Source organism: Hyperolius riggenbachi, chromosome 3, assembly GCF_040937935.1.
Source record: "Hyperolius riggenbachi isolate aHypRig1 chromosome 3, aHypRig1.pri, whole genome shotgun sequence".
Classification (NCBI taxonomy): Eukaryota; Metazoa; Chordata; class Amphibia; order Anura; family Hyperoliidae; genus Hyperolius; species Hyperolius riggenbachi.
In genome coordinates this window covers 14,209,020-14,225,335 of record NC_090648.1, presented here as the reverse complement: position 1 = coordinate 14,225,335, position 16,316 = coordinate 14,209,020, and the positions used below count along the sequence as shown (strand labels likewise).

General features: G+C 51.5%; 1 protein-coding gene across 1 annotated transcript in view; it reads left to right on the top strand.

Moving 5' to 3' along the window:
- Positions 1-1,579: 1,579 nt before the first annotated feature.
- The window catches only part of KIF1C (kinesin family member 1C), a 38,263-nt gene continuing 23,526 nt past the window's right edge, over positions 1,580-16,316 (top strand). Inside the window, exons 1-9 of the mRNA XM_068273889.1 lie at positions 1,580-1,656; positions 2,194-2,272; positions 5,714-5,844; positions 8,242-8,512; positions 8,606-8,681; positions 9,461-9,540; positions 9,888-9,982; positions 10,060-10,143; positions 10,279-10,462. Coding sequence (XP_068129990.1) covers positions 2,214-2,272; positions 5,714-5,844; positions 8,242-8,512; positions 8,606-8,681; positions 9,461-9,540; positions 9,888-9,982; positions 10,060-10,143; positions 10,279-10,462 — 980 coding nt within the window. The 5' untranslated portion in view covers positions 1,580-1,656; positions 2,194-2,213. The remainder of the gene's footprint in view (positions 1,657-2,193; positions 2,273-5,713; positions 5,845-8,241; positions 8,513-8,605; positions 8,682-9,460; positions 9,541-9,887; positions 9,983-10,059; positions 10,144-10,278; positions 10,463-16,316) is intronic.

The following is a 16,316-nucleotide window of genomic DNA, read 5'->3' as shown; positions in this document are numbered from 1 at the left end:
ATATGGCAGTCTCCATATCCTTCTCACTTCAGTTGTCTTTTAAAATTCCTAAGCGTTGGCAGTTAAGAGACGAATTTCATGTTACATACTTTCAATCAACAAGATTGTAATATGCAAATTAGAGGAGTCGGAGTTGGAGTCGGTGGAATCCTAAACTGGAGTCGGTGGATTTTTGTACCGACTCCACAGCCCTGCTTATCCCTATCCTGGCCAAATGTCTGTGTGTATTGTGTAGTGTATGTATAATAGTCTAGGGCCAATTTAGTGGGAAGCCAATGAACTTATCTGTATGTTTTTGGGATGTGGGAGGAAACCGGAGTGCCAGGAGGAAACCCACAAAGACACGGGGAGAACATACAGACTCCTTGCAGATAGTGCCCTGGCTGCGATTCAAACCAGGGGCCCATCGCTGCAAGGCGAGAGCGCTAACCACTACGCCACTGTGCTTCCCATTGTTCGGTTAATGGTCACCTTTAGAAGGATCTATCACGAGCCCATCCTCCTGTGAGGGGCGGCTGGCCTAAATCCTGGCAACCCAGAGGGGACAGTGTGGTTACATGGCTGTTAGGGGTGTGTTTACTTGCTGGAATACTCTGCTCCTTTACCTTATACTGGGAATACACTGAGTTTTCAGCAGATTTACCATCCCATCGTATTTCTGATCGATTTTTTTTTATCGATTTCCATTCACTTCTATGATAAATCGATAAAAAAAAAATTATCAAAAAGATCGGACCTGTCGGAAATAATCTATTGAACCATCTATCTGCCAAAAAAAAAATCTCATGGTGTATTCCCAGCATAAGGGGGAGGTTTGTCTCCAGGTGCAGAAGTCTCTGTTCTAGCAGTTTATAGCTGCTCTGTTGGACAAACATCAGTGCTACCGGATATTCCTTCCCCAGCAGCTGTTGGTTCCTAATGACTTCCTGTCTGGGGAAGAGATCTCCAGGTGGAGTGGAGGTCCAGGCAGTACTAGGAGAGTACCGAGCAGACAGATGCTTGGCTACCCACAGTGCTGCCAGCTAGAAATGATCAGAACTTACAGAGAAGCGTCATGTGGTCAGGTGATAGATTTGTAAGGCTCTGATTAGCTCGTCATGATTATGGCTCTCTGTTTCCTGCGCCTGTGCTGCAGAAATGGCCATCTTGTAGCGGTGCTATGACCCCGCCTGCTCCCCATGTGACCATGTTCCCAGGACTCCTCCCCCACTGGTGACCACTAACCCACCCTCTGAATTGGGAGGGAGTGATGTCTGACAGCTGGGCACGTGCTGCTGTGGGGTATAAAATGGGATCAGTGTCCCTTATAATGGATTGCTGAAGTGTGTGTAGAATGTATTTCCAGCAATGAGATGGGTCCCTCCTCTGAGCACAGACCACACACTGTTCTTAGTCTTTCTGACCTCTTTCTCTCTCTAATGCTGCCTATTGCTATAAGGAGCCACCTGCTGGCCGACACCTGTAAGTATCCTGCACGCGGCACTGTGTGATGATGTCATTATGTGGAGACTGTTCATTTGTGTTTCCTGTTTGCTAAATACTTATTGTTACTATAATGTTTTGTTTTTGTTTTAATTCAGCAAAACAAGAAGAAAAAGTCAGATTTCATCCCCTACAGGGACTCGGCCCTCACCTGGCTTCTGAAGGAAAACTTAGGTGAGTGCGCCCCACCAAGTGTTACTGAGCGGGAGCTCTGACTGTTGGGTGGGAGGTAAAGGGCTATAGTCAGTTTGACAGCCAGGTGCCAGGGAAGGGGAGGAGTCAGTATGACAGCCAGGAAAGGGGAGGAGTCAGTATGACAGCCAGGAAAGGGGAGGAGTCAGTATGACAGCCAGGAAAGGGGAGGAGTCAGTATAACAGCCAGGTGTCAGGGAAGGGGGGGATTCAGTATGACAGCTAGGTGTCATGGAAGGGGAGGGGTCAGTATGACTGCCAGGGAAGGGGAGGAGTCAGTATGACAGGCAGGTGGTGAGGAAAGGGGAGGAGTCAGTATGACAACCTGTATTCTATGAACCGTGTCTCTTCTGTGCAGTTAGACAGGGCACAGCTGCAGTCACATCACTTGCTGTTCTGTCTGCTATTTAGGTTCACCTGTAGATGGGCTTTTATCCAGATTATATCTTGTAAGTTAGTGACAGGCCCTCCTTATACACCCCTGTTGATAACCTAAGAATTCCTTTATTGCAATGGCAGGTGGAAACTCGCGTACCGCCATGATTGCAGCACTGAGTCCCGCGGATATAAACTATGAGGAGACGCTGAGCACCCTCCGGTAAGGACAGTAAATAGTTCTCTGTTGCTGTGGATTCCTTTTAACCTCACTAGCGGTATTGACAGATATACGCATCAATACAAAACCTGCTGTGAACAGTATAAACCTGCATATACGGCAATACTCTCCTGCACTGGATACTAGACCCCTGCTTGACACATTTTGCCAAGTTACAGTAAAAAGTTATGAAAATAAATTGAATAACTTTTTGCACAGAACTCCTGGGGAAATTGAACGCCAGGGAGGTGCATCAGAAAGTTAAGGCCCCCCATACATCTGTCGACTTGGTGGTCAACCGACCATCGAATTCAATAATTATCGAATCTGATCAGTGCTGCCAAAAACATGCCCGACCGACATTTTTTACCAATTTCGGGCGAAATTGGACACGTGCATCGATCAGACATGCTGGAGAATCTTGGCCCGACATGCTTGATCGTGTGCACAGCGGTAACGGCATGTGATGAGGATCGGGCAGCACTTGTCCAGTTGCAGATCGGATCCCGTTTCTAGCTGATCAGTTTTTCAAAATGTTGTCCTTTTGTAGCATCCGTTTCCAGTCCGTTTAAACGCATGTCTTTTCTTCATGTGTGTTTCTATTGGATAAGAGATGAGGGGAGGAGCAGGCAGTAAGCAATCCCTGCCTCTGTTTTGTGTGCAGAAGTTATCTGTGTAGAGGGAGATCTGTTTTTGTGTAGCCTTTCATTGCCCCTCTGTGTATCCGCGGTCCGTGAAAATCCGTACAGTTTTTCTCGCGGATCCGTTTTTAAAGTGTGTGAAGACGGACGCTATTTTAAACATTGGTATCCGTGGCTCCGGTTTTGATCCGGGACAAAAAGCGAAGCCACGGATACGTTTTTTAAACAAGTGTGAACCAACCCTAATAGTGAACGCTGCGGAAACAACTGGCCACTGTCCCCCCACAACCCCCCTCCCCGGTGCCTGTGTGCTGATACTTTACCTGTCCGATGTCAGCCACTGTCCGTCATTATTGCCACATTATGGCCCCACGTGACTACCAGCACATAGCCTGTGTGTGCGGTCACACACGTGCCTCTCTGTAGCGGCTCTGTGCCAATCTGCAGGCGCAGCTGTGCTTGCGCGGCTTCAGCACGGCCGGTCTTGTGCTCGAAGATGAGCGCAACCGAAATCAGGAGGGTCCTGGTGAGCGGAGGACAGTGAGGGAAGCCTTGTTAGGAGCCAGAGGTTTCCTTCTCTTTAGGTAAGTATGTATTTCATAACCACAGCTTCAGCTCAGGCTTTCTATAAAGAGAACCCGAGGTGGGGTTCTCCCAACAAAATCCCCATACAGAGGCTGGGTCTGCCTATAGAGCCCAGCCTCTGTTGCTAATCAGATCCCCCCTAAATCCCCCCTGCGCTCAGCCAGACCCCATAAATAACAGCCGCGCTGCCGACAGCGGCTGTGTTTAGCTTCCTAACGTCAGTCTCCGCTCTCCCCCGCCTCCTGTATCGCTCCGGTCCCCGCCCACATCCCTTCCCTCCACGCTGATTGGAGGGAAGGGACGCGGGCGGGGACCGGAGCTCTGCAGGAGGGGGGGGGGAGCGCCGAGACTGATGTTAGGAAGGTAAACACAGCCCGCACAGCGCGGCTATGATTTATGGGGTCTGGCTGAGTGCAGGGGGGATTTAGGGGGGATCTGATTAGCAACAGAGGCTGGGCTCCATAGGCAGAGCCAGCCTCTGTATGGGGATTTTGTTGGGAGAACCCCGCCTCGGGTTCTCTTTAAAGGACAGCTGAAGTGAGAGGGATATGGAAGCTGTCATATTTATTTCCTTTTAACCTCCTCAGCGGTATGGACGACTATACACGTCCATCACCGCCGGAGGTCGCCGCTCAGGCCCTGCTAGGCCGAATTGAGCGAAATAAAAAGCAGCACACGCAGCCGGCACTTTGCCAGCCGCGTGTGCTGCCTGATCGCCGCCGCTCTGCAGCGATCCACCGCGAGCAGCGGCGAAAGAGGGTCCCCCCCCCAGCCGCTCGAGCCCTGCGCAGCCGGAACAAAAGTTCCGGCCAGCGCTAAGGGCTGGATCGGAGGCGGCTGACGTCCATGACGTCACTCCGATCGCCGCTATGGTGACGAGGTAAGCAAAACAAGGAAGGCTGCTCATTGCGGCCTTCCTTGTTTATTCTGGTCGCCGGAGGCGATCAGAATGACACTTCCGGAGCGCCCTCTAGTGGGCTTTCATGCAGCCAACTTTTAGTTGGCTGCATGAAACAGTTTTTATTTTTTATTTTAAAAAAACCCTCCCGCAGCCGCCCTGGCGATCTTAATAGAACGCCAGGGAGGTTAAACAATACCAGTTTCCTGGCAGTCCTGCTGATCCTTGTATCTCTAATACTAATAGACCCCGAACAAGCATGCTGCAGATCAGGTACTCTCAATTAACTCAGGTTTTACTGGATTTGCCATATGCTCGTTCCAGGGTTTTGACTCAGACACTACTTATACCAGAATATTAACAGGGCTGCCAGGCAACTGGCATTGTATACAAGGTAATAAATATGGCAGCCTCCATATCCCTCTCACCTCTAGTTCCCTTTGAGATTACTTAGAGTCACAAGCAGGCTGGATAGCTGTACGGTCAATCAGAAGCTGGGAGACCTGATCTCACTATAATGTTCCTGTATAATCTCTCTCTCCTGGATACTTTCCTATCTCTCTGGAAGGTTTTCCACAGTCTCGCTGTATAATGTTGTATAATGTTCCACAATGCAGTTCTGCTGCAAGTCACAAAACTGTTTGTGTGCTATTGGTAAACGTATTCATTTTTTAACGAAAGTTGAGTTGGCTTTTAATACAACTGTTATTGTCCTTCAGAAGAGAGAGTTAGCATTTCATGTATCAAGCCTGCAGATTTGGCAGAAACCTCCTTGCAAGGTACACAGTGACACACGCACAGTCTGAAACATGGCAGCCATTTCATGATGTACCCGAGTACCTGATAAAACGTTAGGACTTTTGCCACAACCTGCAGTCTGTAAACTTCATATTGATCACAGTGACAGCGCATGACCTGAAAACAAAATATCCAGCGTCAGCATCTATGAGCTTTATCTGTGCTGCTAGAATGGGGGACAGAACAAGATGGCTGCGCACTATAGCCAATTCTAAATGGCTCGCACCGCCAAACACACACCACTGTCCTCAGATACGACAGCAGGCCACAAGACAAGACACAGGACATTTATATCGCGCTTTTCCTCTGGCGGACTCTGCACCAGAGCGGCACCCACTAGGGCGTGCTCTGTAAGCAGTAGCAGTGTTAGGGAGTCTTGCCCAAAGTCTCCTTACGGAGTAGGTGTTGGCTTACTGATCAGGAAGAGCCAAGAATCAAACCCATCCAGCCACTAGTTATATCATCTGTGATATGGTCATTCTCATTCATTCAGCCAATATTATCGACTCTTCTGTTTTGCAGATACGCCGACCGCGCAAAGCAGATCAAATGCAACGCCGTCATCAATGAGGACCCCAACGCCAGACTAATCCGGGAGCTTAAGGAGGAGGTGGCCAGGCTGCGCCAGCTGCTGTTCAGCCAGGGACTAGCGGGTGAGTGACATGACAAGAGGGCCAGTGTGCATAGCCCTATGGGACTGGCGGGTGACATCACAAGAGGGTCAGTGTGCATAGCCCTATGGGACTAGCGGGTGAGTGACATGACAAGAGGGCCAGTGTGCATAGCCCTATGGGACTAACGAGTGACATCATAAGAGGGCCAGTGTGCATAGCCCTATGGGACTGGCGAGTGACATCATAAGAGGGCCAGTGTGCATAGCCCTATGGGACTGGCGAGTGACATAAGAGGGCCAGTGTGCATAGCCCTATGGGACTGGCGGGTGACATCACAAGAGGGCCAGTGTGCATAGCCCTATGGGACAGGCGAGTGACATCACAAGAGGGCCAGTGTGCATAGCCCTATGGGACTGGCGGGTGACATCACAAGAGGGCCAGTGTGCATAACCCTGTGGGACTGGCAGGTGACATCACAAGAGGGGCAGTATGCATAGCCCTATGGGACTGGCCGGTGACATCACAAGAGGGGCAGTGTGCATAGCCCTATGGGACTGGCGGGTGACATCACAAGAGGGGCAGTGTGCATAGCCCTATGGGACTGGCGGGTGACATCACAAGAGGGCCAGTGTGCATAGCCCTATGGGACTGGTGGGTGACATCACAAGAGGGCCAGTGTGCATAGCCCTATGGGACTGGCAGGTGACATCACAAGAGGGCCAGTGTGCATAGCCCTATGGGACTGGCGGGTGACATCACAAGAGGGGCAGTGTGCATAGCCCTATGGGACTGGCGGGTGACATCACAAGAGGGGCAGTGTGCATAGCCCTATGGGACTGGCGGGTGACATCACAAGAGGGCCAGTGTGCATAGCCCTATGGGACTGGCGGGTGACATCACAAGAGGGGCAGTGTGCATAGCCCTATGGGACTGGCGGGTGACATCACAAGAGGGGCAGTGTGCATAGCCCTATGGGACTGGCGGGTGACATCACAAGAGGGCCAGTGTGCATAGCCCTATGGGACTGGCAGGTGACATCACAAGAGGGGCAGTGTGCATAGCCCTATGGGACTGGCAGGTGACATCACAAGAGGGCCAGTGTGCATAGCCCTATGGGACAGGCGAGTGACATCACAAGAGGGCCAGTGTGCATAGCCCTATGGGACTGGCGGGTGACATCACAAGAGGGCCAGTGTGCATAACCCTGTGGGACTGGCAGGTGACATCACAAGAGGGGCAGTGTGCATAGCCCTATGGGACTGGCAGGTGACATCACAAGAGGGGCAGTGTGCATAGCCCTATGGGACTGGCAGGTGACATCACAAGAGGGGCAGTGTGCATAGCCCTATGGGACTGGCAGGTGACATCACAAGAGGGCCAGTGTGCATAGCCCTATGGGACTGGCGGGTGACATCACAAGAGGGCCAGTGTGCATAGCCCTATGGGACTGGCGGTTCCACCTCTAATCAACAGTGAGGGATAGAAGTATTTGATCCGCTGCTGATTTTGCTTGTTTGCCCTCTGACCAAGAAATGACCAGTCTATGATTGTAATGATCGGATTAGACAGGTGTGTGCACATAATGAGTGGAGATCAGTATCTGAAATGGTTTCATTATAAAAAGTCCCTCCTGCTCCACGGATGCACCAGGTTCGGTATATATGTTACGGACAGAGGCCAATGAGCGAAATAAATTGAATCCTGGCGGCTCCGTTTCTCTCCCGGCTCTGGCTCCTCCCTCCTGCTCACCTCCTATTGGCTTCTGTCAGCCAGGGACACAGGCAATGCACCCAGAGTCATTCGGCACAGCAGGGAAGCTGGGATTCATGCTGTTTGTTCCTGCAGAGCGGGTGCTGGCAGAAGCAATGTCTGCAGTGTTCCCGCTCTGCTTCCCTACCGCGAGGAATGACTGTGGCTGCACTGCGTGTGTCCCCAACTGCCGGGAGCCAATAGGAGGGGGGCAGAGGGAGGAGCCAGAGCCGGGGGGACAGGAATATTTCGCACATTGGCCGCAGCAAGACAGCCACTTATAGTTTTGACCGGCCAGAACCCGAAGTGGCCAGAATATGAATGAATGAAAATATATATATATATATATATATATATATATATATATATATATATATATATATATATATATATATATATATATATATATATATATATATATATATATATATATATATATATATATATATATATATATATATATATAAAAATTTTCCCCCTCTAAACCTAGGTGCGTCCAATAGTCCAGAGCATCTTTTATGCTGAAAAATACAGTATTTCACGCAATGACATGCAAAACAATTAATACTTTTTAGTTAGAAATATGAGGGTTTTTTTTTTTTTTTTGACCGTCTGTAATAGCTGAGAGTGATCCAGAATTTAAGACTGAGAACACAGTATGGACTCTGTTCCTTTTCTCTGTTCCAGACCTGACAGTAGATGAAGGAATATCCGTTCCCCGCCCCCCGCTACAATCCCCACCACCAATTTCCCCTCCGGCCAAGCCTGGAACCCCGCCCCACCTCTCCCCTCCCGCTATGAACGGCCAATCAGAGCCTTTCTCAGAGGTTGTGGAGGAGGGCGAGATCTGTACGGAGGAGGCCATAGAGAGACTTCAGGAGACGGAGAAGATCATCGCAGAGCTGAACGAGACCTGGGAGGAGAAACTGCGCAAAACGGAGGCCATGCGCATGGAGAGGTGTGTGCAAGGGAGTGGGCGGAGCTCCTGCAGGATGGTTCATTGGGGGAGGGGATGTGTATAGACTGACATCCAGTCTTGTTTTATTTTTAGGGAAGCGCTGCTGGCAGAAATGGGCGTGGCCGTGAGGGAAGATGGCGGAACGGTGGGAGTCTTCTCCCCGAAAAAGGTAAGAACAATAAGCCTGCTGGCTGAATACTCCGACGTTTGTCTATGGAAGGATACGATTTCTATATAGTCCTGTAATCTTTCCCTTCAGCCCTCCTAAATTTACCCTCTACCATTTCTACATCACTACACTCACTTTATGACAGGGGTGCCACAAGACACCAGGGAACTGTGTATAGGTAAGGGAGGGTGCCGCTAGACACCAGGGAACTGCATTGGGAATGGAGGGGGCCACTAGACACCAGGGAACTGCATAGGAAAGAGAGGGGGCCACTAGACACCAGGGAACTGCATGGGGAGGGAGGGGGCCATTAGATACCAGGGAACTGTGTATAGGTAAGGGAGGGTGCCGCTAGACACCAGGGAACTGTGTATAGGTAAGGGAGGGTGCCGCTAGACACCAGGGAACTGCATTGGGAATGGAGGGGGCAACTAGACACCAGGAAACTGCATAGGAAAGAGAGGGGGGCCACTAGACACCAGGGAACTGCATGGGGAGGGAGGGGGTCATTAGTTACCAGGGATGCTATATTGGGGGGGGGGGTATTAGACCACCAGGGAAATGTGGAGGGAAGGCGTTTGAAGGAAGGAGTTTTATCCCCAGTGATTAGTTGGGTAATATCTTACAGTAAGCTCTACCTCAAGCTGATGGGTATGAATGGGTTCCTGTGGAGCGCAGGTCACATTCCGCTGCGCATGCAGAGATTTCTTACAGCCGCAGGGCCAGGACTCTGGGATGGAATATGGACAGATTCTCCCATGTCTATCTCTTCTCTGCAGATCCCTCACCTGGTGAATCTGAATGAGGACCCTCTGATGTCGGAGTGCCTCCTGTACCACATCAAGGAGGGCGTCACACGGTAATGTCCCCCGCACCACTGCCTCTCCCCCCCCCCCCCCCCTTCTCTCCTCCTGTATTTCTCTCTCCCTTTATCCCCCACCATTCCCCCCTCCCCCTCTCCCTTTATCCCCCACATTCCTCTCCCTCCCCCTCTATCCCCCACCATTCCCCCCTCCCCCTCTCCCTTTATCCCCCACATTCCTCCCCCTCTCCCTTTATCCCCCACATTCCTCTCCCTCCCCCTCCTTTCCCCCTCCCCCTCTCCCTTTATCCCCCACCATTCCCCCCTCCCCCTTTATATCCCCCACCATTCCCCCCTCCCACTCTCTCGCAGTTACTGAACGCAGTGTCCCATGTGTCTCTCAGGGTCGGCCGGGTGGAGGTGGACATCAAGCTCAGCGGTCAGTTTATCATGGAGCAGCACTGCATGTTTCACTGCGACACGAACGCTAATGGAGAAGGTATGTACAGCGCGTAACCGTCTCCTATTCCCCCATCCCTGTGATGTCACTAACTCCTCCCTCCTGTCTCTCTGCAGTCTTTGTCACGCTGGAGCCCTGCGAGGGGGCCGAGACCTACGTCAACGGGAAGCAGGTGACCCAACCTGTGGTGCTGAAATCAGGTGAGTGGTTTAGAGGGCGATACCAGTGAAGCATGCCCCACCCCCTGCAGGGTGACTCACTGATGCTCCGCCCTGTATGCAGTGTTATGCCCCTCCCCCGCAGGGTGACACACTGACGCTCCCTCCTTTATGCAGGTACCAGGATAGTGATGGGGAAGAACCACGTCTTCCGGTTTAACCACCCGGAGCAGGCACGGCTGGAGCGGGAGAAGAGTACGGCGGCTCAGGAGAACCAGGTGGAACCCGTGGATTGGAACTTTGCACAGCGCGAGCTGCTGGAGAAACAGGGCATCGATATCAAGCTGGAGATGGAGAAAGGGTGAGCTGCCTCTACAAGCCGGCCATGTTAGGGGGCGGGGATTACAATGGGAGGAGTTTAAGGTTAGATGACATGCGGTGTGTGGGGAAAAGGGGTGAGTTATGCCATATTCGCTCACAATATTGAAGTTTTGTGTGACAAAGTGGAGCTGAACTCTTGCACAGGTCAGAAGGAAAACAGAGACAAGTGCACCCTGTATGTATTTAGAGAGTTTAGCCTGTCTAATTCCCCCTCATCTGTTACTAATCACCAGTGTAATTTGATCTCTCAGCTGTGTCAGCTCAGGAATGTCTGCTGCATTAGCAGAGCAGCTTATTTGTAAACACAGGATGTTAACCCTCTGTCTCCTTCTACAAAAGCCGCAAGTAGACATACTGCAGATTTATTGCAGGATTTGTATCAGCTGTAATGTTGTTCTTTAAAGGTTATTATGCTGTTGCTTATCTTTTTTAAAGCAGAGAGGAAGTTCTGGGTTCAGGTCCGCTTTCAGGCGAGGGGAGGAGGGGTGTGTTGAGCGAGTAAGCCACATCCAAGTAGTGCTGCCCATTACTGCTGTCGCCCAGCAGAGGGAGCTGATGGACTTTCCTGCATAACCCTCCATACAGTACTTTATGAATGTAAGGTACTTTCTCTATTCTAGGTTCTGGTTTAATCCAGGAAGCCAGCATTCAGTCTGTCAGCATTTATGGACCAGTTGCTTTGTGCTGGAAATCTTCTGAGGGTTTCCTACCTGTTCTCCTCCTTCCATAGGAACAAATATGAAGCTCTGGTCACACTGTAGACTGGGGCGGACATAAAACTGAACGGAGGTTTCAGCTGACGAGAGCTGCATGTGTGGGAGGGTTTACGTAGGCGTTATGTCAGATATGACACGTTCCCTAGTGACAGCACATTTGGGGAAAGAGGCGCCCTGGTATGTATAAAACTTTTAAAAAAAAATTTAAAATAGAAAAAAATGAGGTGGCTTACCTCAACATTGAGAACTTTGTAAACACAAAGGATATTTATTAAGCACAGGCAACGCGTTTCGCGGGTCTGAGCCCGCTTCCTCAGGCCAATAAGATCAAAGCCGTCCAACATAGGGAGCCTCTGAAGAGCGCTGCCTTGTGTCGGCTTTTCCCTAGTTACAGGTTGGCGGAAGTGCTGCCATTTTGTCTGTCATGTGACATCAGCTGAGTGGGGACTGTGTATTCCCTATGTGCAGGATCTGGAGGTATCAACTGGCGAGGGCTGTGTGTGGGAAGGGTTAGTAAGCGTTATGTCATGTGACATCAGCTGAGTGATAACTGTCTGCATCCCCTGTGTGTCTGGAGGTATCAGCTGGCGAGGGTTGTGTGTGGGAGGAGTTAGTAGATGTTATGTCATGTGACATCAGCTGAGTGATAACTGTCTGCATCCCCTGTGTGTCTGGAGGTATCAGCTGGCGAAGGGCTGTGTGTGGGAGGAGTTAGTAGATGTTATGTCATGTGGCATCAGCTGAGTGATAACTGTCTGCATCCCCTGTGTGTCTGGAGGTATCAGCTGGCGAAGGGCTGTGTGTGGGAGGAGTTAGTAGATGTTATGTCATGTGACATCAGCTGAGTGATAACTGTCTGCATCCCCTGTGTGTCTGGAGGTATCAGCTGGCGAAGGGCTGTGTGTGGGAGGAGTTAGTAGATGTTATGTCATGTGACATCAGCTGAGTGATAACTGTCTGCATCCCCTGTGTGTCTGGAGGTATCAGCTGGCGAAGGGCTGTGTGTGGGAGGAGTTAGTAGATGTTATGTCATGTGGCATCAGCTGAGTGATAACTGTCTGCATCCCCTGTGTGTCTGGAGGTATCAGCTGGCGAAGGGCTGTGTGTGGGAGGAGTTAGTAGATGTTATGTCATGTGACATCAGCTGAGTGATAACTGTCTGCATCCCCTGTGTGTCTGGAGGTATCAGCTGGCGAAGGGCTGTGTGTGGGAGGAGTTAGTAGATGTTATGTCATGTGGCATCAGCTGAGTGGGGACTGTGTATTCCCTATGTGCAGGATCTGGAGGTATCAACTGGCGAGGGCTGTGTGTGGGAAGGGTTAGTAAACGTTATGTCATGTGACATCAGCTGAGTGATAACTGTCTGCATCCCCTGTGTGTCTGGAGGTATCAGCTGGCGAGGGTTGTGTGTGGGAGGAGTTAGTAGATGTTATGTCATGTGACATCAGCTGAGTGGTGACTGTCTGCATTTCCTGTGTGCAGGCTGCAGGATCTGGAGGTATCAGAATCAGTTTTATTTCGCCAAGTACAGCAAGAGCCATAATCGGAATTATTTGTGGTACACATGGCATAGACAGAGTAACGACACACAAACACATGCAATTTGAAATACAGTAGTCAGATAGGCAGATAGTGATGCCGGTAAATGCTAGTAAAGGCCCCCATTTCCGGATAAGAAACCGAGGCAGGCAGCGACGGGACCGGCTGACCGACCCGGCAATTAGAAATGCAGGCCGGACCGGGGAAGGTCAGAGTTCAGTGACCGAACGGCTTGGGGGAAGAAGGTGTTCTTCCGCCTGGTGATTTTGGCTGGTATAGCCCTGAAGCGACGGCCCAACGGGAGGAGCTTGAAGTAGTGGCTGCCAGGGTGGGAGGGGTCACTTCATCATCCTAGCGGAGTGGACGAGATCAAGAGGTGGGAGAGGAGACCCGATGATTCTCTCTGCATCAGCTATGACCCTCTGCAGTTTGTTTATCACTGGCCGTTGCGCCCGCGTACCAGACAATGACTGAGGAGCAGAGGATGGATTCTATGGTGGCGGTATAGAAGCTGGCCAGCACTTTCCTTGGCATGCCGAATCTCTTCAGTTGGCGCAGGAAAAACAGCCTCTGCTGAGATTTCTTTAGAATTTTTGTGGTGTTTTGCCCCCATTTCAGGTTGTTGGTGAGAGTCGTGCCGAGAAACCGAACCGATGACACCGTAGAGACTTCTGTTCCTCCAATGAGGACAGGTCGGAGGGTTCCTCCTGAGGGCTGTGTGTGGGAGGGGTTAGTAGGCATTATGTCATGTGACATCAGCTGAGTGGGGACTGTGTATTCCCTATGTGCAGGATCTGGAGGTATCAGCTGGCAAGGGCTGTGTGTGGGAGGAGTTAGTAGACGTTATGTCATGTGACATCAGCTGAGTGGTAACGGTCTGTGTCCCCTATGTGCAGGATCTGGAGGTATCAGCTGGCGAGGGCTGTGTGTGGGAGGGGTTAGTAGGCGTTATGTCATGTGACATCAGCTGAGTGGTAACGGTCTGTGTCCCCTATGTGCAGGATCTGGAGGTATCAGCTGGCGAGGGCTGTGTGTGGGAGGGGTTAGTAGGCGTTATGTCATGTGACATCAGCTGAGAGGTAACGGTCTGTGTCCCCTATGTGCAGGATCTGGAGGTATCAGCTGGCGAGGGCTGTGTGTGGGAGGGGTTAGTAGGCGTTATGTCATGTGACATCAGCTGAGAGGTAACAGTCTGTGTCCCCTATGTGCAGGATCTGGAGGTATCAGCTGGCGAGGGCTGTGTGTGGGAGGGGTTAGTAGGCGTTATGTCATGTGACATCAGCTGAGTGGTAACGGTCTGTGTCCCCTATGTGCAGGCTGTAGGATCTGGAGGTATCAGCTGGCGAGGGCTGTGTGTGGGAGGGGTTAGTAGGCGTTTTGTCATGTGACACCAGCTGAGTGGTGACTGTGCATCCCCTGTGTGCAGGATCTGGAGGTATCAGCTGGCGAGGGCTGTGTGTGGGAGGAGTTAGTAGGCGTTATGTCATGTGACATCAGCTGAGTGGTAACGGTCTGTGTCCCCTATGTGCAGGCTGCAGGATCTGGAGGTATCAGCTGGCGAGGGCTGTGTGTGGGAGGGGTTAGTAGGCATTATGTCATGTGACATCAGCTGAGTGGGGACTGTGTATTCCCTATGTGCAGGATCTGGAGGTATCAGCTGGCAAGGGCTGTGTGTGGGAGGAGTTAGTAGACGTTATGTCATGTGACATCAGCTGAGTGGTAACGGTCTGTGTCCCCTATGTGCAGGATCTGGAGGTATCAGCTGGCGAGGGCTGTGTGTGGGAGGGGTTAGTAGGCGTTATGTCATGTGACATCAGCTGAGTGGGGACTGTGTATTCCCTATGTGCAGGATCTGGAGGTATCAGCTGGCAAGGGCTGTGTGTGGGAGGAGTTAGTAGACGTTATGTCATGTGACATCAGCTGAGTGGTAACGGTCTGTGTCCCCTATGTGCAGGATCTGGAGGTATCAGCTGGCGAGGGCTGTGTGTGGGAGGGGTTAGTAGGCGTTATGTCATGTGACATCAGCTGAGTGGTAACGGTCTGTGTCCCCTATGTGCAGGATCTGGAGGTATCAGCTGGCGAGGGCTGTGTGTGGGAGGGGTTAGTAGGCGTTATGTCATGTGACATCAGCTGAGAGGTAACGGTCTGTGTCCCCTATGTGCAGGATCTGGAGGTATCAGCTGGCGAGGGCTGTGTGTGGGAGGGGTTAGTAGGCGTTATGTCATGTGACATCAGCTGAGTGGTAACTATCAGTGTCCCCTATGTGCAGGCTGCAGGATCTGGAGGTATCAGCTGGCGAGGGCTGTGTGTGGGAGGGGTTAGTAGGCGTTATGTCATGTGACATCAGCTGAGAGGTAACAGTCTGTGTCCCCTATGTGCAGGATCTGGAGGTATCAGCTGGCGAGGGCTGTGTGTGGGAGGGGTTAGTAGGCGTTATGTCATGTGACATCAGCTGAGTGGTAACGGTCTGTGTCCCCTATGTGCAGGCTGTAGGATCTGGAGGTATCAGCTGGCGAGGGCTGTGTGTGGGAGGGGTTAGTAGGCATTATGTCATGTGACATCAGCTGAGTGGGGACTGTGTATTCCCTATGTGCAGGATCTGGAGGTATCAGCTGGCAAGGGCTGTGTGTGGGAGGAGTTAGTAGACGTTATGTCATGTGACATCAGCTGAGTGGTAACGGTCTGTGTCCCCTATGTGCAGGATCTGGAGGTATCAGCTGGCGAGGGCTGTGTGTGGGAGGGGTTAGTAGGCGTTATGTCATGTGACATCAGCTGAGAGGTAACGGTCTGTGTCCCCTATGTGCAGGATCTGGAGGTATCAGCTGGCGAGGGCTGTGTGTGGGAGGGTTTAGTAGGCGTTATGTCATGTGACATCAGCTGAGTGGTAACTATCAGTGTCCCCTATGTGCAGGCTGCAGGATCTGGAGGTATCAGCTGGCGAGGGCTGTGTGTGGGAGGGGTTAGTAGGCGTTATGTCATGTGACATCAGCTGAGAGGTAACGGTCTGTGTCCCCTATGTGCAGGATCTGGAGGTATCAGCTGGCGAGGGCTGTGTGTGGGAGGGGTTAGTAGGCGTTATGTCATGTGACATCAGCTGAGTGGTAACGGTCTGTGTCCCCTATGTGCAGGCTGCAGGATCTGGAGGTATCAGCTGGCGAGGGCTGTGTGTGGGAGGGGTTAGTAGGCGTTATGTCATGTGACATCAGCTGAGTGGTGACTGTGCATCCCCTGTGTGCAGGATCTGGAGGTATCAGCTGGCGAGGGCTGTGTGTGGGAGGGGTTAGTAGGCGTTATGTCATGTGACCTCAGCTGAGTGGTGACTGTGCATCCCCTGTGTGCAGGATCTGGAGGTATCAGTTGGCGAGGGCTGTGTGTGGGAGGGGTTAGTAGACGTTATGTCACTGAGTGGTAACTATCAGTGTCCCCTATGTGCAGGATCTGGAGGTATCAGCTGGCGAGGGCTGTGTGTGGGAGGGGTTAGTAGGCGTTATGTCATGTGACATCAGCTGAGTGGTGACTGTGCATCCCCTGTGTGCAGGATCTGGAGGTATCAGCTGGCGAGGGCTGTGTGTGGGAGGG